Source organism: Clytia hemisphaerica, unplaced genomic scaffold (assembly GCF_902728285.1).
Source record: "Clytia hemisphaerica strain Z4C2 unplaced genomic scaffold, Clytia hemisphaerica genome assembly, whole genome shotgun sequence".
Lineage (NCBI taxonomy): Eukaryota > Metazoa > Cnidaria > Hydrozoa > Leptothecata > Clytiidae > Clytia > Clytia hemisphaerica.
This window is the reverse complement of record NW_027104390.1, coordinates 2,726,532-2,749,393: the sequence shown is the minus strand read 5'-3', so window position 1 is coordinate 2,749,393 and position 22,862 is coordinate 2,726,532. Positions and strand designations below refer to the sequence as shown.

General features: G+C 34.0%; 2 protein-coding genes and 1 long non-coding RNA gene across 3 annotated transcripts; 1 reads left to right on the top strand and 2 right to left on the bottom strand.

Annotated features, from left to right (window-relative positions):
* Positions 1-14,498: 14,498 nt before the first annotated feature.
* On the bottom strand, positions 14,499-15,358 carry LOC136819766 (uncharacterized). Its single transcript, XR_010848482.1, has 3 exons — positions 15,282-15,358; positions 14,878-14,988; positions 14,499-14,690 (listed from the first exon to the last, which is right to left on the bottom strand). It is a non-coding gene; the product is annotated as an uncharacterized lncRNA (long non-coding RNA).
* Positions 15,359-16,022: 664 nt separating this feature from the next.
* On the bottom strand, positions 16,023-17,376 carry LOC136819743 (uncharacterized). The gene is made up of 4 exons (XM_067075987.1): positions 17,238-17,376; positions 16,931-17,006; positions 16,480-16,742; positions 16,023-16,294 (listed from the first exon to the last, which is right to left on the bottom strand). Exons 1-4 carry the CDS (start codon positions 17,358-17,360, stop codon positions 16,280-16,282), a joined length of 477 nt encoding a protein of 158 aa, XP_066932088.1. The 5' UTR covers positions 17,361-17,376; the 3' UTR covers positions 16,023-16,279.
* Positions 17,377-17,691: 315 nt separating this feature from the next.
* On the top strand, positions 17,692-18,195 carry LOC136819830 (ATP-dependent DNA helicase RecQ-like). The gene has a single exon (XM_067076071.1). It carries the CDS (start codon positions 17,692-17,694, stop codon positions 18,193-18,195), a length of 504 nt encoding a protein of 167 aa, XP_066932172.1.
* Positions 18,196-22,862: the final 4,667 nt, after the last annotated feature.

The window sequence follows — 22,862 nt, the reverse complement described above, 5'->3', positions numbered from 1 at the left end:
AGTAGGCGGCAAACGCTATTTCACATCTCTCAAACCGGTGAAATTGCATATTTTAGTCACGTGACTTTGGTAGGAAATCCTTCCAAACCTAGGCTTCACTTTTCGATAAAAGCCGCAAATCTAGCCCTTCGGGCTTTACAGATCTGTGACTCAAACACTCCTCGATTCCAGGGCTTACCGGACCAGCTATTATTTAGACAGCGAATTTTTCAGAAGCTTTGGAAGGGAGAAAAACGTGTCTTGATAAAAAAACTGTTCGAAAGCAAAGAAGGATTCCCAACTTCACATTCCTATAGTAAGACATCTAAAAGAAAGATAAATCTCTCAAAAATTCAGTTGTTTAAATCGGAAGCATATAATCGGGGAGGGAGTGTATCCGTGGTTTGCACACATTTTTATAAGCAACTGCGATTTTGAGTTCAGGCCTGAGGTTGCTAAGGCTTTTTCTTTTTTGTTGCAGGAAGCAAGAAGTGCACTTGATCAAAAATTTTTTAGAGAATTTGAATCGAACTCAAACGGAGAATATTGAATTATAGAAAATATGCTGTGTAGGGCGCTCCACTTTGACGAGTAATTCACGAAATTCGAGTATATAAATGTTTGAAATTTTAAGCGGGAATGCTGGAATGCGGAAGAGAGAAATTGAGATGTAATATGTATAGTGAATATCAACACCAAAATTTATTTCTATTTTGGTGTGAGTGGGCCTTAAAAATTACTCATTATTTAAAGAAGTTATATACACTACCCTGTACATTTAAAACTGTGAAAAAATATACAAATAAAACTTATTTTACATAAATGTTTTCGAGTTTTAGACCTTTAAAATACAACAATGATCGTTTAGAGACCTTACACACAATACCAAAAGAAAGATATTGAACTTTCGGGCATAATGATGAAAGGAAATATTCCACTTTCTGGCCTAAAAGAAACTATATTCTCAAGTAGGCAAACTTTACGGTCTAATATTTTGTTACAACTCCAACTAGAGCTTCGTTTCAAACTAAATGGACGTAAATTTTATTTAGGAGTTTAACTCCTTAGGTGCCAAAGTTTATAAGTCTTTTATAGATCGAAACAAGGACATATACATACGCAAATATCCCTTTAGCCAACCACTATACAGGAACGCATAAAGCTGGACAAGTGTTTCGAGAATTTATAGGATTGATAGGATTTACAGTCTTCCAGTTTGGGGCTTTTGATGTTCCTTAAGAATCGTATAGGGAAAGAAGTACTATCAGGTGCCCAAATAAAAATGCATTATAATAAACTCTGATGTAAATTGAATATTTTGAAACCTAGACGTTACTCGGGCTAAATAATTTTGAGCTTTTAGTGCTTTTAGTTCAAAGTAATAAATCTCTACTTTGATAAATAATATAAACTCTCTGTAGATAAAAATATGTAAAACATTAAATATGCAAATAAAAAATTTAATTGACAAAATTAATTATAACGAAAGTCCTAAATAATATAAACCTCTCTATAAATAAAAACAAACTATAATAAAAAAACAAATATGCAAATAAAAACATGATTAATAAAGTAAAGTTCTAAGTATGTAAAAGTATAAGATCATTGAAGAGTTAAACTTCAACATGATAATGAAAACTAGGATGCTTACTGACGCAAGCTTCCCTTCTGCCGGCCACTACACAGAACGCGTAAAGCCGGACTGGTGTTTTCAAAAAGGTCAATAATTATGTACTAATTGTTTCCAAAAACAAATCAAAATAAATGTTGTGTCCTAAATCCAAAAAAAAATTAAACATAAGCTCAAATTTATGTCAGAAAATAGCATAAACGTGAATGTGTATGGAAAATATCAGGAATAACAGCCAGTTACAATGAAAAACATGATACAAGATGGACTGTTACAATCTATATATTATATATAATATCTATCTCTCAGAGTTTAGCTCATATACATAATCATATAGCAGTATCATGAGTCATAAACCCAAACATGTTAAAACACGCGTTTTGAAATTCAACAATCATCTGTCCAAAGCCATTTGAATCCTTTTTCTTCAGGGATAATTTAACAGGACGATACACATCGAGTATTTCATTTGATAAAACAACAACATTTCCTTTAATGACAGGAGGCTTAATCAATGAATATGGAGCAAAATTAGCATTTCTTTCTAATCGTTCATTGACACGTACTGAATAATTTTTCTTGTTCGCATACGATTGACAAAAGCCTTTCACTGAATAAAAAACATTTCGCACTTTGATAAAATCTCCATCTTCCAGGTCTTGATGCAAAGGGAATTCAACAATTTCAATTTCTGTTTTGTCAACGGTAATAGTCCCTAGTCCATTCCTCTTGAAGTAAAGTTGTGGGGCTGGGGGCATGAAAAACGTAGTAGGATCAAAATCTTCTACCCATCCAGGAACGTTATCGTTGTCGTCAAGTCCACCACATGGAAGAAAAACAAGTGTACTGTTATCAAAATTTTGAAGTGGGATAGCCAATTTTCCTTTTGGTACTGAAGTCTTTTTACCTCCTTTGAAAATAACTCCAATTTCAGTGGAAACAACTAGCCAAGGTGCAACAAAGCTCATATCTGTTGATGCATGAACTTTCATAATAGCTTCGATTGGGAGTAGCTCATTCAATCTCTTCATTGATAATATATAGTACTCTTCGTTGCCAACATGCTCCTCCTTTTCAAAAGAAATCATTGATTTCATCATGGTAGAGTCTACACCACTCAAATTTATTTGTCTATAATGAGGATTTGCAAAGCTTATTTTCGTTGTATTTGAATCCTTCATTTTCTTGAACAGACAACTCTTTGTGTATGATACGTATCTTGTAAAAAAATTCTTGTAATCCATTATAATAATATCAAATTCCAACCACAGACTCACCACAAAAACTACTCTGCTGCACAATTTTTTGAATTCACGTTTTCTGAAAATTCACGTTTTCTGAAGACGATTAAAAGTGCTGAGTTATGCAAAAATAGGTTATACGGCATTTCGTCCAATGAAAAGGCGCTAATCTTAACATTACGTAAGGTAAAAAATGTTGACTATTTTTCGGAACGGAATTAATTTCGCACAATACTTCCACAGAAAGATCGCCGTGCGATGGTTTTTCAAGGATGATCACCTCACTTATTTGTGCCTCAAATAATTATGCTGAAACAACTTTGTCTGGATTTTTGGAAGGGGCAAAAAAATATGGTCTACCAGCCAGAGTTAGAGGGGATAAAGGCGGAGAAAATATTGGTATTCTCAGATTTATGAGGGAAGAACAAGGCTATGAAGGTGCTTATATTCAAGGAAAATCAGTTCACAATCAAAGGATTGAACGTCTTCATTATGACACAACCCACTGTGTTCTTAGTCATTTCAAAGCTATTTTTTACCATCTTGAAGAAATCTTGGAGTTAGATATGTCTTCTGAAATTTATCTTTATGCCCTGCATTTTGTCTTCCTACCAATTATTCAGAGATCATTAAATGAATTCAAAGTTAAGAGGCATGGAACAATCACCAGCTATCTACAGAGAAAAACCAGACTCCATATCAGTTATGGCTGCTTGGAATGATGGATAAGAACAAAGAAAATCAAAGAGGCGTGAGAACATACTTAGCATCACAATTTGGTGAAGGTGAAAACTTTGGTGTAGAACCTTCCCCATCTCTCGGAATAATGCCTGATGATGACCACTCAATTGTTGAAGTTCAAAACGTTAACCTTCCAGATAGGTCAAATGAAATTAAAAATTTACTAGATCTGGAATTCAATCCCCTAGAAGAAGAAAACTTTGGTATAAATCTATTCAAAGATGTTAAATGTAGGATCAAAACCATCCTGTGATTATTATACTTTAGGCGTACAAACTTTTGCGAACAGAAAGTTTCGCGATTTTCGCGAATTTTGGACCTTTTCGCGAAAGTAAATGTCTATGAAAATTCTTGAGAGGGCAACTCGCAAAAGTTTATGCTCGTGAAAAATTATTGAAAAAGTTGAAAATCTTTAAAGCTTCAAAATCAATATAAAAACTAGTATGTATAGCATTTTTATGCTTTAGAAGCCTCGTTAATTAGTCATTAATTAGTCAAAAATAACAGTTTAAATTGAATTCAAAAAAGTATTTGTTACTTTTAGGCCATTTTTGGTGTGAAAATTGATCAAAAAATGGCTTGGAGGGACAAATACTTAAACAGACTGAAAAATCTTACATCTTAATTCAAAATTTTACGTTTTACAGGTTTTCTTATTTGTCAAGAATTTTTCGCGAGAATAAATCCGGGAATTTTCAAAGGCATTTACTTTCGCGAAAAGGGCTAAAATTCGCGAAAGTTTATACGCCTAAAGTAAACTTAGAGACAAAAAATGTAAATATATATTCCCTCAAAATGTTTATAGGGTGGAGACCCACAGCACAACCAAGTAGGAATGCCCTTTTCGTATTTTTAGACTTATTTTATTTTTAGCCAAGGTAGATATTCAACATATTTTATTTAATTTGAAACGTAAACGAGAAAGGATTCTCTTGCATACACTACTTCAAGCTTGGCTTAGACCTTCCTTAGCTCTTGATTCAATTTTTTCTCACTCGTGTCAACTTTAGGCGATTCCTTGTTTTAAGACGGCTGGTGTAGTCTCTCTGAGGAAAGGTCAGTCCTGTTACGGATTGGCCCCGTATCAGAAAACTATCCTTTCCCCAAGGTGATTTGGCTAGACGTCGCCATAGTACGTTTCTCCTAAACTCATTGCCTTGTGTAGATTTTGAGATTCTCTCTATTATATTTTCATATATAAGCAAAAGATTTTTTAAACTGTACATTTTGTTCATTTTTATTCGTTATACCATAAATTGGTGATAAAAGAGATGATAAAAACGACGTTTTCTTATCAAACACCCATTTTTTAATCTTCTCTCGGCAAGCTACACTGCGATCTGGCCTTGGAGAAAATCGGATTCATGATAACTCTTTTCTCTCACTTGACTAAAAATGGTCATTTGATGTATTTTTTCATTGAAATGCGTCATGAGAATACAACAATTTTGGCTTCATTACTATTTCCTTTGAATTAATTTTTGGGCCTGAAAATAAAAATTCCCTAAGGGATACACGAGAATCGGAATCCATATTATGAAAAATCGATTGAACCAAAAAACAGGAAATAGCGATTTTAATCAACATTTTAATGATATTCAAAGGATAAAAGTAAAAAAATGAGGTTGTTTAGGTTTTTCTGAGTTCTAGGGTGACTTAAGAAAAATATTGCCGGGCCCAGATCGCCGTGCTAAAGCACTAAAGGTCGGGAAAATTTCAAAATCCCGGGGGTGATGGGACTTGGGCAAAACAGGTGACGAGCCATAAGGGTCCCCTTTTTCATTCCTAAAAGGTTTCTCTAGGGGTACAAATTCATAAGTTATTTTCTGAAAGGGTCCCAAAATCATGAAAATCAGAAATTTCTCTCTCAAAGAGTTGCGACTTCCGAAAAGTCGACCAAATTATGCTAAAAATCAACAAAATTTGTAGAAAATCGATCAAAATTTGGGGTCCCAAAAATGTCCAAAATTTGTACTCACTTGTTAAAAAAAGTGGCGTTTAGCACTAGTCGCAGGCGTTTAATTTTTTAGCCATACTAGCAGCTTTTTGAACAAAAAATGGACAGGCGTCTAACACTAGTCGCCAGCGTCTAACGAGTGTACTAAACATAGGAAGAAGTCTGCGAATCAGACTAACTAGAGGTCTCAAACACTTAGACGCGGGCGTCTAGTGATTAGACGCGATTTTTTTTAACAAGTGAGGAAGGTCGTATTTTCGAACTCTTGCTCGTATAGACCCGTCACCTCGCAACCTTATACTTTTGACAAAATATATTCAAATAATCTGCGATGAAAAGCAGTACTTGTACGTGGGTTGTTTAAGAAATACTTAGTTGCATCGGGAAGAGGAATTAAAGATTGAAGCAAAAAGTTAAAAACGTGAAAAAAATATTGAAGCGAACCGGGCCGAAAACCTCGTTGACTGACATCTTCAACTAATGACCTCATCATACGGTTTAAAAACAACTTCAACAAAAATTCATAACAACAACAATAAAATTCTAACCAAATTTGAGGATTACCCTACACAGAGCATTGCATTGCTCGAATATGTTAAATAATTTCTTAAAATATTGAAGCGAAAGTAAGAAGTTATTGACGCGAAATTTCTAAAAATATTGAAGCAAAAATTTGTAACGTATTGACGCGAAAGAGTAAATTACATTGAAGCGAAAAGTTCAAAAAATATTGAAGCGAAAAGTTGGAAGTTATTGACGCGAAAGTGTTAAATACATTGAAGCGAAAAGTTAAAAAATTATTGAAGCGAAAAGTTAGAAATTATTGACGCGAAAGGTTGAAACTATTAAAGCGAAAAATTAAAAATTATTTACGCGATGAAGCGAAGATCTAGCTCATTCCCCCCCTTTCGTTATTTTAATTTTGCAACGCGCGGCACGTCATAGTTATGTGTAGTTGTAGTGTGAGATGTATATGATGTTTTTACTCTAGATTTTAATCTTGTTTTTATTCTAATTTTTAGCCTGATGATGATCTTAAAAATGATCGAAATATATTGCAAAAAATAAAAATAAAAAGGATTTTTGGTTCCTCTTTATGAGAAAATGTTTCAATTCGGAAGTTTTTTAAGGTTAATTATCTCAATAAATCAAAGTCAATTTTCATACCTTTAAAGGATTCACATCCATATATTTCTCTGATGTTTAGCACAATACCAATGGACTGGCAAATACCAGAACACCTACAGATTAAAATTGAGTAAAATATCTTAAGTTTTCCTACATCTAGCTGCAGTTAATATTATTAATTTCATAAGATGACTTAAAAGAATTAAAGGCATAATAATTTGGATGGATTTTGTCTATCAAAATTGGCTTTGGACCAGAAGGCAATCTTTGTAGTACTTTTTCAACCATTTTAAGAATAAATATATAGACAATTCAGCCTTTCTAATTCAGATTTATTTGCGTTGGCAAGAAAATCTGGGTTCTATAGTACAGTACTTTTACGTTGACAAAAGCCAAATTTATGTCGGCAATAGCCGAATCCCAGCCGAATGCGGACGCGAATATTTATGTAAGAGTGAAATATTTAGATAGGGTTGGTTAAGTCAAATAATGAAATTATTTGAGTGTTTTTCAAGAATGTCGTAGTATCCATTCTAACTTGTAAATGAATTTCAAAATTACCTGCACTAGGGTAGATCGTCAAATGGCAAAGTCAAAAAATTCAAAGTGTAATATTTTTTGTGAAAATTTAATCTATTGTAAGACATTTTGCGCAATTTTTAACCTCCTAGGTCAAAAATCCAGCATTCCCCAGGGGGGTCTTTGATTCGCACTATAACGAAAAATGAGTAAAATGGCATTTTTTGCCCATTTTAAGACTATGAAAGGCCAGGAAAGGGTCAAAATGGTTTCTAAATGGTGTCTTGTACTAATATTCAACATAAAAAGACAAAATAACCCCAGCGAAATCGCTCAAAGAAAATACTCTGGGAGAATCAAAATGGTTTGGGTCAGAAATTTGCCTAAGTCTGCCATTATAGTGTTGCATTTCCCGCTAAAACGCAATATTTAGAGTTAAAGTCTAATTTTCTCAGGCTAAAATCTCAAAACTGATTTCAAATGGTGTCTTGAAATTTTTTGGTGTTGAAAGTATTCTGAAAATACTCTGGGATAATCTAAATGGTTTGGGTCAGAAATTTGCCCTAGTCTGCCATTATGGCATTGCATTTCCAACTAAAACATGATATTTAGAGTTGAAGTCTAATTTTCTCTGGCTAAAATCTCAAAAATGGTTTCAAATGGTGTCCTGAAATCTTTTGGTGTTGAAAGTATTCTGGATATACTCTGGGAGAACCAAAATGGTTTGGGTTAAAAATTTGCCAAAGTCCGCCATTATGGAATTGCATTTCCCACTAAAACGCAATATTTAGAGCTAAACTCTAATTTTTTCAGGCTAAAATCTCAAAAGTAGTTTCAAATAGGGTCCTGAAATTTTTTGGTGTTGAAATTATTCTAGAAATACTCTGGGAAAACCAAAATGGTTAGGGTCAGAAATTTGCCAAAGTCTGTCATTATGGAATTGTATTTTATTCTAAAACACAATATTTTGAGTAAGCTTGAGTGTTCTTCCTAAAGAAATAAAATTCATAATGGCAGACTTTGGCATATATATGTCCATCGTGAACCACTGTGATTTTCCTTGAGTGTTCCCTGAATACTTTCAAAATACTTCAGGACCAAAAGATTTCAGGACCCTATTTGAAACCATTTTTGAGATTTTAGCCTGAGAAAATTATAGACTTTATCTCTAAATATCACGTTTTAGTCATCATCATCATTGCTCGACCGCAGTCGAGACAATGGATTCCACTCGCTGTCGCCAGGAGTCGCGGTTGCGCATAGCAGTGCCCAGGTCGCTAAGATCAAGGCCTGTATCCCTGCTCACCACATCCGGAAAGGTAAGTTTTCTCGATCTCTGAGCCACACGTTTAGGTTTCCAAAGCAATAGGGAGGAAATAACCTCAGATGAGGCACGGAAACAATGACCAGCAAATTGAACGCGCTTGGCTTTAAGGAGGAGAGAGATTGGTTTCAAGGAACCGTATATGGTACGTTTTGTTGGATGGTCACGCCAAGAGAGATTTTTAACCCTTCTCAGAAGTCTGGTATAGGTACCGTCTAGTTGCTTTTCAAACTTTTTGGTAAGGGACCAGGTTTCTGAACCATACATAAGAATTGGCTCAATAGTTGACTTGAAAATTTTAACTTTGAGACTAGAGTCGATGAAGGAAGATGACCAAATACTATGCAGCTTATTGCATGCACTCCAAGCTAAACCTTTGCGAATTTTAAAGTCTTTTTCAGAAGAAGAGATGTAAGAACCAAGATATTTGTAGTCTTCTACCTTTCGTAGGTTTGTACCAGATATTGTTTTAATATTGTCTGATGATTCGTTAACATTAAGAGTCAAATATTCGGTTTTGGACTCATTGAGGTATAGGCCTGTACAGTTTGCAGCAGATTCAAGAGCAATTAGAAGATTTTGTGCATCCTCTAGGGTAGAGCTGATAAGTGCTATGTCGTCAGCAAAGTCTGTATCTGTTAAATGAACGGCAGGATTACGTGGACCAAGCCTACGTTGAAGAAGAAAACCGCAGCTAGATATTTTATCAACAGAAACGCGCATAAGGTAATCGACAACTAGAATAAAGAGAAATGGTGCAAGGGTATCACCCTGGAGAATACCAGCTAAAATAGAAAAAGTTGAAGTCTCACCTTCAGGTGTTTGTACTGAAGATTTTGTATTAGTGTACAGAAGTTTTATGGCATCAATGATCTTTTGAGGGATGCCGTAAAGAGAGAGAATATCAAACATTAAGTCGCGATCAACCGAATCAAAGGCTTTCTTGAAATCAACAAAAATCAAAATTGCTTCAAGATTGAAGTTTCTAGCTTCCTCTAAGATTCGTCGAAGAGCAAGAACTTGGCTTAAAGTAGAACGACCACTTCGAAAACCGTTTTGATTTTTACGAAGAATGGGTTCAACATGAAGCCGTATTCTATTTAGAAGAAGCTTATTATAGATTTTTGCTGCGATTGGGAGAAGAGAGATACCACGATAGTTTGTGGCAAGACTAAGGTCTCCCTTTTTTGGTACTGGAACGATGGTCGATTTTAACCAGTGTGTTGTACAAACTTTGTCTTCAAACGCGAGGTTGCAAAGCTTTAAAAGGATATCATGAAAATTTCTGTCCTTCCAGATAATAGGTGGTATGTTATCTGGGCCGAGGGCCTTGCATGATTTTGTTGTGGAAAGGACCTTTGTCAACTCTTCCATGGAAAAAGAAAAAGTAGATATATCTAGAGGGGGAGAAATTTGCTCTCGTGGAAGAAAGTTATTTGTTGCTAACACCGGTTTTTTACCTAAAAGATTTTTGAAATGCTGTAACCAATTATCTAAGCGTTTTTTATCCGAGCCACCTTTCAGCTGGATGGACGGTTTTGAGTTCTTGCCACTTAGTTCTTGTACTACTTTCCAAGCATCGCGATGAGAATTTTTGGAAAATTGCTCAGACATGTCCTTCAGCTGAGTATCAATAAAAGAAACTTGAGCCTCTAGGTAGGCCTCGTCAAGTTTAATCTTGGCAGAGTTAAGTTGCTCCTTGCGTCTCCGCGTTGGTGCTGCATTATACAAAGAGGAAGCTTTTGTTAGATTTTCTCTTGCTTTCTTGACTAAGGGACATTCTTTTGGGTCTGATTTAGCTCGTTTTTGTTTTCTTTTAGTAGGAAATGCAGTACCATATTGGCAGACTTAGGCAAATTTCTAACCCAAACCATTTTGGTTCTCCCAAAGTATATCCAGAATACTTTCAACACCAAAAAATTTCAGGACCTTATTTGAAACCATTTTTGACATTTTAGCCTGAGAAAATCAGACTTTAACTCTAAATATCGCGTTTTAGTGGGAAATACAATACCATAATGGCAGACTTGGGCAAATTTCTAACCCAAGACATTTTGATTCTCCCAGAGTTTTTTCAGAATACTTTCAACACCAAAAAATTTCAGGACACCATTTGAAACCATTTTTGAGATTTTAGCCTGAGAAAATTAGACTTTAACTCAAAATATCGCGTTTTAAGTGGAAATGCAATTCCATAATGGCGGGTTTTGGCAAATTTCTAACCCAAAACATTTTGATTCTCCCAGAGTTTTTCCAGAATACTTTCAACACCCAAAGATTTCAGGACACCATTTGAAACCATTTTTGAGATTGTAGCCTGAGAAAATCAGACTTCAACTCTAAATATTGCGTTTTAGTGGGAAATGCAATACCATAATGGCAGACTTTGGCAAATTTCTATCCCAAACCATTTTGGTTCTCCAAGAGTATTTCCAGAATACTTTCAACACCATTTGAAACCATTTTTGAGACTTTAGCCTGAGAAAACCAAGTTTTAGCTTGAAATATTGGCATTTAGCATGAAAACTCAATTTCTAGGGCGCCATTATGGATAATTATAGGAAATTTTTGAAAACTCAAGTTTGATTTTTCCTGGAGCTTTCTCTGAAGAGTTTCATTACTGAAAATTTCAAGTGTGTACCTTAAAAAGTTTAAAAGTTGTGGGTCCTCAAAGATGCTGCTTTCATGCATTTTGCTACCCAGAATCGGAGAAAATCAGCCTATTTAGCTTGAAATTGAAACATTGAGCGATTTCGCTGGGGTTATTTTGTCTTTTTATGTTGAATATTAGTACAAGCCACCATTTAGAAACCATTTTGACCCTTTATTGGGCTTTCATAGTCTTAAAATGGGCAAAAAATGCCATTTTTACTCATTTTTCGCTTTAGTGCGAATCAAAGACCCCCCTGGGGAATGCTGGATTTTTGACCTAGGAGGTTAAAAATTGCGCAAAATGTCTTACAATAGATTAAATTTTCACAAAAAAATACTACACTTTGAATTTTTTGACATCATGCTAAAAAAGGTAGTTGACGATCTACCCTACCTGAACTTTTCTTTCTTTTCGGCTTATGCTTTGTCAGTAAGGCAGTCCAGATTTCTTGGAAGATCATTTTCAGTTATTGTATTATCTTCTTCGGATGGCCCAGCAAATCCATGTCTACAAATGAAAAGAACATACAATTTACAAGTTAATTCTCATCTTTTAGAAAATGACATTACTATTACTTAACATGCTATTACTTAAAATTGAGGTCAAGAATTAAAAAAATATCCAATGATTAGATATATTTTCCTGGTGCAGGATCAAGTTAATCATTTTGCAAAATTTGGACGATTTAAAGGAACTTAACTAGACACTTACTCAGGTTCAAATATTTTGTCAATGTTTGGTAGTACTTCTTTTTTATCAACTTTCACCTTTCGCAATTTTAACAGTTTGGTTGGCTGTCCAAACATGTCCCAGTTGCGATTGTCAATTCATTATTACTCTGTGTCAGATGATTTGGTATATTTTCTTCTTTTACCCAGGTTTGCACGTCTGTATGCCATAGAACCTAAAAATGACAAATGCAACAAAATTTAAAATCTGATCACACCATTCAAGAAAAAGATTTGGAACATTTTCGTAGCTCAAAATTATAATATTCTCACAATTTTTTTCAATTCATAATATAATGACAAATAATCTACAAAAGGGCACAAATTAAGTTGACAAAATAAAATCTGCAAAAAATCAGGTGAGCAGGAAAATGTTCTCAGGTATTTGACGTACATGATAAAGATTGGATGCTCTTGTGCTTTTTCTGTCAAGGATTTTCACAATGCCTAAATGCCTTGTGTTTCGATAGTCTTGTCTTCATCCAAACTGTCTGTAAAAGTTGTTTTCCCAATGTTCTTCACAATCGTTATACTTTTGCATCGGAGTATTCATACATCCTATAAATTATAATATTTTCGGAATGCAATTCATTGAGAGTTAAAAAGACTAAAACATAGATAAATCAGATTCTAATGAACTGGTGTTTTGGTTATAGAAATTCTAATAAAGTTAAAGACTATTTTTATTCATTGAACGAAGTAATAATCATTTAAAGTTAATACCTGTTTTGATTTCACCCTTGATTATCTCAAAGCTAAGTATTGTGACATCTTTGACGACATGCCTTCATGTCTCCATCAATCACCAATACATTTTTGCAACCAGGAATGTCACATTTATGAGCTTGAAGAGATGAAACAAAACATTGATAGAAAGAAAAAAATAAACATAGCAAAGAACTTGTTATGTAATTTCATAGTTGCAAATCTTAAAGTGGTTTCAGAAAAAACTTACTTTATTTTTCTCAACATTAGATCTTTTCTTTAAAACTCTTTGGGTCATGATAATTTAGAAAGGAAAAAACAGTATCAGCATGAAACTAGGTATCACTTTAAACTGTAAAATGAATTTTGAAATCATGACTCACCAATCCATTTTGTCACAAACTTTTGATATATTTGCTCAGTAACACTGTCAAGTAGATTGTTTCTGTTTGAAATGGATTGGTCATCCAGTTTGATGTCATACTTGGTGCTTAGTTTTCCCACTGCATACAGTATAAAAGCATCTTCAAACCTACGTCTATCAAGTTGCTTCCTTTCATCTTTATGTGCGTTTTTTGATGTTATAAATTGGTAAGATATAAGGCATTAATATTGTTTAAATTGTTCAATTCAAATTTTCACAGGTTGTCACAACTTACAATTTTTAAAATTTCAATGCTTTTTTAAATAATCATATTTTCATGAGAACTAATATCTGTGGATTTAATTAGTTTCCGCAGTTGTCAAAAGCTTTTTTGATATCTAGCTAAAATATTCCTCGAATCCATCATGATTGCTTAAAAGTTCAATTCCCAATTAACCATTTGCTTTGCAAGAATTCTGAATTTAGAATTCGTTTTCCAGCTCTTGAATAAAATGTTCCAAAATCTGTGAGGTTACAAAATTTGCACCTGCTTGTAAACCTCCTAAGTTTATTTGATCTGTCTTAAGAATAGCCAATTGCAATCTTGTAATCACCATTCAACAAAAGTTTTTTGGAACATATTTTACATTTTTCTTGAGGAATAATAAAGTCTGTAACAATTTTTCTAACATTTAACGTGCCCTTCAAGGAGTCGGTGATGTTCCTTCCCTTGGTAACAAATGGTTTAAGTTCCCATTCGTCCTGTGGTGGCTTCCCCAAGACTTCTATGAAGCAAAATGTAGATGCTGGCTGGAAAATGTACATGATTTCTCCAAATTTTTCGTATAATTCAGTAATCAAGTATTGATTTCTACTATTTAGTAAATCCATTTAAAATAAAAGAAAGTGAAGTTTAGTTATAATTACCAATTATGACTGAAATTAAAAGTGAAATCTTCTAAAGTCAGTTTGACTTTCATTTATTTTTGAAATCATTCTATCCGATAAGCGATCTGGATACAAAAAAGTTCAATGTGGTTTTCAGAAGACAAAGAAACATGACACTGTTTAACACAAGACAAAAAAAATACATATATTTACAAAATGTTTTAACATTTCTAGTCATAATACAAAAGGATGCAAAAATTTAATTACTCTTCAGTTTTTCATTTGTTTCTTCTCCAACTCCTCTTTATCTGCATCAAGGCAGACAATTTGCATGAACAATTCTTCAATTTGGATCTCCAGTTGCTCTTTTTCTTTCATTAGCTGCTTTATAGTTGCAGTCATACTGAAAACAATATTTTAAAGATAATTAGGAAATTGTTTAATTGCTGGGAAAATAATATAGTTACACTCATTATCCGTCGTTATTTGTGTTATACCCAGTAGGGTATAACACAAATTATTTATTTTTGAAATCATTCTATCCGATAAGCGATCTGGATACAAAAAAGTTCAATGTGGTTTTCAGAAGACAAAGAAACATGACACTGTTTAACACAAGACAAAAAAAAATACATATATTTACAAAATGTTTTAACATTTCTAGTCATAATACAAAAGGATGCAAAAATTTAATTACTCTTCAGTTTTTCATTTGTTTCTTCTCCAACTCCTCTTTATCTGCATCAAGGCAGACAATTTGCATGAACAATTCTTCAATTTGGATCTCCAGTTGCTCTTTTTCTTTCATTAGCTGCTTTATAGTTGCAGTCATACTGAAAACAATATTTTAAAGATAATTAGGAAATTGTTTAATTGCTGGGAAAATAATATAGTTACACTCATTATCCGTCGTTATTTGTGTTATACCCAGTAGGTGTCTCTATCAGAGACTAAAGACTAAGTTAATTTCTCTCAAGTATTGAAACAACAGAACTTTTAAATTTAATAAGATGATCATACCGCTCTATTGCTTCCAAGAAAGATGTATCCACATATAATGGAGTTGTTCTTCTGCCAGGTGATTTGCAAGCTGGACAGTGACACCATTGATCAAACCATAAAGTTATACAGCTGGAAATTAATTTACACTTTAAATGCAAATGACTGAGACACACTTGAAAATCTTTTGAGTAAAAGGAATTTGCATTGGAAGTAAAATTTCCAAAAATTCGTTCTTAAAAGCAGCATGATCCATAAAGATTAAAAATCAAAATCTTCTACATTGTTCTAAATTGAAAAGTTATTGAAGAAAGTACGATTCCAATATAAATTTAATTCTGATTCATCTAATATAATTGAACTGCAGACTGTTTTTGAAAAAGTGAGGTGAAAAATATCACATATCTCTAAGATTTACTATATACCTTTTGCAAAACACAGGTCCACAATGCAATACAAATGGCCTTTGAGGACCATCACCTTTCATGGATGTGAGACATATACCACACTGTAATAGGAAAAATAATATTTTTCATCTGACTGGTGTAATGTACCTTTAATCATGGACAAAATATTTTAAACAAAAGGAGATTTCCCTGCAAAATGACTTTTAAGCGCTTTAAATTACTTCTGGAACTCTAAGTTTTAATATGAAACTGCAGACTCCAAATATCCAATGAAATAAAGTAGAAATACTAAAATCACAATCATTACCCAAAGTCTAAATATTTTGGGACTAAATTCATTGTTTTTAGGGACAAAAATTGAAATTTTCTCATTTTTCCAACCTTTAGTGGGAGTGATTGATTTTTTAGAACCCTTAGTTATTAGCATTTAATGATCTGACTGGCAGCTGATTTGCTTATAATGCGATTTATGCTGTGTCTGTTTCTGCCGTTGCTTCTTCTGCACCTCTCTTCTTTGCATCCATGAAGCATTTTAAATGAGCTTCGCTATGAATATAAGGGTAATGCTATTAATATGATTGAATTCAAGTGTAATTCACTGGTATAAATTTTACCAAGTTTGCATGTTGCTTATTTGGCCTAACAGTAAAGTACAAAGTGAGGCAACACATCTTTTATTTCTCTCATGATTGATACCCGAATGAGAGGGCAATCAGTTACATAACTTAATCAGTTTGAAATATCTACAAATAACTTATAAAGTCCATCCTCAAGGATTTCAAATTCAATATTATAATTTTTTGGATTTTGGAATAAACAGGGTCGGTCAGGCCCGCAGAACAATAACTTAAATTTTTTTTGTCTCGCCTTACATGATAAAAAGAGAAAAAAATAAAAGAGAATAAAATTTCAACTTACCTTTCAAGGTTTTTTACTTCAAAGATGCCCCTGTATTGCTCCACAGAAATTCCTAATGCTTCTAATGGAGCCTTCATGTCGTCTGCATACGTTGACTTTTAGAAGTAAAGTATCTAGGAATCAAAAGCAAATCTGAATTTTATAAAATTATGAATCGTGCTTCAATCCTGTTTTGGAGATAAAGGGTCAAGTTATATTCAGATGAAGATTTGCAATTTTATTTTTCAAGATATAATAATTATTTAATACACGGTTAAAACTTAAAGCATTTCAAAATAAAAGCTAAAAGTCTACTTACATTATGCCCGTTGTTTGCAACTCTAACTTTGACCGTACCAAAACCTTCACTTTCCAGCTGACGGAAAATTGCTGCAAGATATTGTGCCTGTGTATGACCTTTAGGAGCCAATTTTGTGACTTTGTTGTTTTTAGTCAAAAGTGGGGCTGATACTACTTGCCCAGAAGTTGTCAAAATCAGCTGTTTTGCCATTTTCTTCTTTGCCTCTGGACTTTTCGTTTTAACATTTGGAATTTCTTCCTCCTTTTCACCATGAATACATGCTTAAATAAACAATAGTAGCCTTGTAGTTAAGTAGTAGAACTACCGAGGTGAATTTTTAAACTTAGATAGTTCATTTTTTCAAATCCATTAACTCGAAATATCATAAAATATGATTTTGTCTCTTTTTCAGACGCCTGCTCAAGAGCATTGATTTTTAAAATTCTATAGTTTAAATAATTGAAATTACCTGATTGGCTCAAAGAAATGTTCACCAAAATAATTGCGAGGTCGACACTTTCTTTGCTCACTTTGATGCTTGCTTCCTAATTGCAAAAAATATTTGGGTTGTTTAAAATTGCTTTTTTGGCCCACTCCTGAAAGTCCTGTCTCAATTGTCATAAAAGAAGCTTTAACGCTCGCACTTTATTACCTGTATTTAAGAAAATATTAGCAAAATTAAATTCTTCACTTTAATTTATGATCATGGGTACATTTTGGACAAATTTTTCTGAAAAGTCAAATATTTTTTATCACAGAAAATAATTTTGAAATACCTCGCTCACTTCCCCTTGGTGCTCAGCAGCCCCGTCCAGCATTGCAACAGTGTTAACGATATCGTTAAGAATATTGTTTGCTTCTGTTGCAACAACTCCAGTTAGCATGCACCTGTTCATCATTTCAATGACACAGGCCATTCTGATTACACGTGATTTCCTAGTTGGGATTTCCCACCTCAACGCACATATCTTATTTATTTTCCACCAAAATAAAACGATATATACAGAGGTGGGTGAAAGTGCCCGGAAAATTAGTCCATTTAGACTACTGCAATCTGATTGGTTAAAATAAATTGAAAATTATTCAAGAATCCCGCTCGAGCGCTGGCCTCACTAACCCGGAGTTTCATATTTGCCGTGATTGAGTTTTTGTTTCAGTTAGTGCAACCATGAGTAATGTTTACATCAAAACGAAAGTTCTTTCAGTTCAGCGACACACAACACAATCAAGATGGCTTCTGTGATCAGAGATGCTGTCGAAACCTGCATTTCAAAGGTGAATTCTTCTTTTTCGATCAAACCAAAACAACTGGAAGTCATCACCAACATCATCAATGGTCATGACACGTTGGCTATTTTACCCACGTCTTATGGTAAAAGTATGATTTATCAGCTTTTGCCATCAGTTTGCAAAATGCTTCCTGGTCAACCAGACCAGGCCATCATTGTTGTTTTTTCGCCACTGAAGGCACTGATTCAAAATCAGATTGAAGAGGCATACAATCTTCGTAAATCGCTGAACCTCCGTGCCTGCTCATTGGATGGAACTTACAAAGAAATTGTTTCTGGCCAGTTCAATTTGATTATTGACACTCCCGAAGCTTGGCTGAACAATCGCTGGAAGGATGTGTTATCTTCCCAGTATTTCAGGAAAAATGTTAAATGTTTTGTTGTTGATGAGGCACACAAGGTCGCATGGGGAACTCCCTCTTCTAAAGATGGTGAAGCTTTTTGAGAGGCGTTTGCTCGTATTGGTTCTGTGCGTTCATTTTGTTCAGAAAATATTCCTGTGTTGGCCTTGAGTGCAACCGTTGATAGGGACTACACCCAGAAAATAACTGAAATGATTCCTTATGAATAAATTCCATTGATACTTACTATATAGGTTTTAAGTGTATTTTAAATATCAGACATTTTCATGCTTACTTAATTTTCATCAATCTCAAAGAATGATGAGCGTAATTTGTTATTATATATACTTACTATGTACTAAGTTCTTTTGAGATACCAATGTTCAAATTTACCCCATACATAGTCCTTGAAGTTTTTCAAAATCGTTTCTGCCGTCAAGAAAACACCTCTGAGCTGATTCAATTCTACTCTCAGTCTTCTGGAGGGTCTCCTCCACACGCAATTTTCTTGACCACCTGAAGTTAAATAAAGTCGATTGCTCTAGATCATAATTAATTTCTATGTTTTTTAGTTTAGCTCCAATAGGCATTGGCATTATAAAAACAAGTTTTGTTTTGAAAGCTTCAGAGTATATAAATTGAAAATTTATTTACTATGTATTTTATAATTTTATTTTTGCTAGCTTGAAGAATTTTGAACATTTGAAATATTTTTTGATCTTATTTTTTATTTACTATACCTCTACCGTACCATCTTCTTATTCTACTTGAGGGAGCATAGCGTTCTTGAATGTATCTGAGAATTTCGATCGTACCACTGGTACTAGTCTCGTCTTCGAATATTAGTCCAAGGGGTACCTATATTAAAAAATATATGAATCAAACTAGTATATTGAACAGCAACTTGTTAATTTTCTTATTTCGAAGATTTTCATTAGTGTATTTTAATGAATCGGAGTTGAGATTTTGCTTTTTCCGTCCATTCTTTAAGGACATACCTTTCTGTTGGTGTTAGGTCTTCCGTTATGCTGATTCCTTTATATTCCTTGTTATCTTTCAGTGCGGATAGGTTGCGCAGAACTGTCATCTTTTCTTTTTCTTTGCCAAGCACAACTTTAATTGGTCCTTTTTTATCGGTGGCTTGAGTACCGATTCTTGAGATGGCTCTCATGTTTGGTTTTGGTATTTTGATCGTTTCAATTAGGGTATCGGGTATCAACAAAGGCTCTGTCAGTGATTTCTGTTTGTTCAGGCGTGTTTTCAGTTACTCCATGAATGAATCCATGAATCGATTATCATGATCACGCTTCTCTTTCATTTCCTCATACCTAGCTTCTTTAACGATTGTTTTTAAGCCGTTCGGAGTGGACGCTTTGGTAGCACTAGCATAGGTTTTGACTTCAGTCACCTGATCCTCTACTTTCGTTAGTGATGACTGGATTTCTTGAAGGATCGAAGTTTTGATACTTTCTCCTAGGGTGTCGATTTGTTCTTTAATTTTTTTTTCGAAGTCATCTACAGTGTACGACTCGTTTTCTAGGCTCTTATTCTTTGTTTTAAGAGCTTTCACATTTTACCATGGAGCATTTAAGGGTGTTTGCTTTGTCTGGAACGAAGCAATTTGCAGTTGTACACTTTGGTGGAGTCTCTGTTGATGTTATGTCAATGGATGATATATCACTGGGTGGATCCTCATCCATTGTTGGTGATTTTGGTGGCGGAAGATGATGGTAGCCTTTGTGGGAGCTTAGTTTTATAGTAAAAATACCAGATTTTTTGTAAATTTTTGTGTTTTTTTGTGAAAAATTTGTTGTATTTTTACTAGAAGCTCTGCCACAAAAAAATTTGACGTCTGATCACGTTGACGTCAAATAAAGAACGCCAAAATGCCAATTATTCACAGATTATTCCATTCATGTTTATTGTACCAAAACATAAAGGAGGACAGCAAGGTTTAAAAGGGCAATGCGTTATACCTGCTAATCTAGCTAAAATTCAAAAGATATTACCAAGAGTATGTAGCGACGAATTTTCAATATCCTGTGCTCTCAAACGACACCTAACAGATAAAAGTTATGTGAATAAGCAAAACATTCGACCTGTATTTGTATTTAAAATCTTTAGAAAAATTGGTTGAAATTAATAGATTTTATGAGAATGTCATACCTAATGCGCGATGGGAGGACGAAAATCTAAGAACAGACCCAGAATTGTGGTCACTTTTGACTGATAAAAATGCTCAACTCCAAGATGATGAAAGTGATAGCGATGATAACATTGAAGGAAATGATCGCAATCTTGAACAACAAATAAAAGATGACAATTCATCGCAGCCACCTATGCTTTACAGTATTGCCGGTGTAACAATTTCATCAGAAGAAGCTATTGATATTTCCCATAAACAATCTGTATCTGTGGTATCATCTGATGAAATACTTAACATCACCCCGTGTGAAAATGAAATACCTGTGTCATTATATTCAGAACCTGATTGGGAAGCACTAGCATTTCCAGGTCATTAATTACCCTGATGCCAAAAATTATTTCAATTCACCAAGAGATAAAAGTATAACTCTAACAAAGCATGTGCATGCTAGATTGAAATCTTCGGACGATCGGTTTGCTTCGATCCACAATATATTTTCAATGCATTACATTGGACTGAAAGCTCAAATGTTGCTACATTTTCAGAGCGATATTTCTGCTGGAGCATTAACGAATCCTGATAATGTTAGCCAAATCTTTCAAAACTCGTTTAAAAATATCAGAGGAACACCCCAATGGTGCCATAACATAATGTTGGATGTTCTAGCGACATGTAGGACTTTTGGACCTAGTACTTACTTTCTTACATGGAGAGCAGCATTGTATAAGTGGACTTATATCATTAAGGTAGTTGCAACACAATATGGAGAGAATTTAACTGATGAGGATGTCAACAATATGAATTGGAGTGAAAAAGTTCAATATTTCAAAAGGAATCCTGTGACTGTAGCTCGTCAAATTGACCATATTTTCAACAAGATGCTTATTAATGGATCGGACAGATTTTAAATTATGATGACCGAAGAGAGTTTCAGCATCGAACAGGTTTAGAACATGTCCATTCTCAAGTTCATATTAAAGATGCCCCCAGAATCAATGAAAATGACAGCAGTAAAGATAATGAGGTTATTGATTTTATCGATAAATACATCACATGTTCACTACCAAATAAAGAGGGATATCCTGAACTATGCGAATTAGTTAACACTGTTCAAAAGCATCATCACACGTTGACCTGTAGAAAAAAGAGCGGGTCAAGATGTAGATTCAAAGCACCATGGCCTCTTTGTGAAGAAACTCGCATTATACGAGGAAAACAAATCGATAAAAATGAATACAGACAGAGTAAAAGAGTTTTTGATAAAGTTCTTGATCAAATTAATAATTGCACCTCAGATCTCTAAGATGTTACGCTTGATGGTTTGTTATCGTCATGTGACCTTTCAAAAATTCAATATTTTTCTGCATTTGATACTTTTCAAAAGAAGCTGACGGTAATTTACAAAAGGAAACCTAATGAAAGTAACATTGGACCATACAACACCGTTACCTTTTCAGTACCATTTAATACGACCATGCAAAACTCTGTTGCCAAGCCATGTCTCGTGAATCATTTTACAACAACTGCTCTAATTTCAATGAAAAACAGCGCAACTTTTTCAATTACGTGTTCAAGTATGTAATAGCTCTTAAATTAGCTGAGAAAAACCCCTCATTTGAAAAGCCAAACCCATTTAGAATCCTCTTAAGTGGTGGTGCAGGTGTAGGAAAAAGCTTTTTAATAAAAACATTGACCGAACAACTGAAAAAGATTTTGAAAGAACCTGTTCAAAATTGTGATAAATAACCATCTGTTCTTGTAACTGCATCAACAGAGAAAGCAGCGGCTAATATAGATGGAACTTATACCATTAATAAAAAATTAAGTGGCTCAGACATGCATGCTATAAAATTGAAATTCAAAAAACATTTAAAGATTTTATTGATCAATTAAATTTCCATGATTGGAGAAAGAAGCTTTGATGATTTGAATCGAAAATTGCAAGAGATCAAAGAAAATAACATAGAATCATTCAGTGGGGTTAATTATTACTGATTGGTGATTTTTTTCAACTGGTCCCCCCCCCCCCGTTGGACAAGATTCAATATATGAGCCAAAGCCTTTCAGCTTTGCTTGGGAGGAATTCCGCCTTAATGAATTAGATGAGATTGTTAGGCAAAGTAGAGATTCTGAATTGCAGCATTGCTAAATAGACTGCGAGAAGGTAACCACACCTCAGCTGATATTGAGAAAATCCAGTCCTTTGTACACACCGATACAAGTGAGTGGCCTGAGAATTTAATGAAAATGTACCTAACTAACCACTTAAAAGATCAACAAAACAGTATTTCTCTAACGAAATGCAATGGTTGGAATAACAAACTCACCTCTATTGCTAAAGATGAATTATAAGTTTGAGGCATATTCAGAAAACTTTGTGAAAGTTAACAAAGAACGTTTGAAAATTTGTCAATAACTTCAAAAATCCCACTAAAAAGCGTTACACATTTTAGTTCGAACAAAATTTTTTTGGATTAACATGAATGTGCTTGTTTTTTGTAAAAAGATGATAAAGAATCTTACTAAATTACTCTAAATGTCATGTGCGACATTTTATTTGATATCATTATACACCCCTACACCACTATTCTTACTATGATAGCTAAAGAATATTGACCTGGAAAT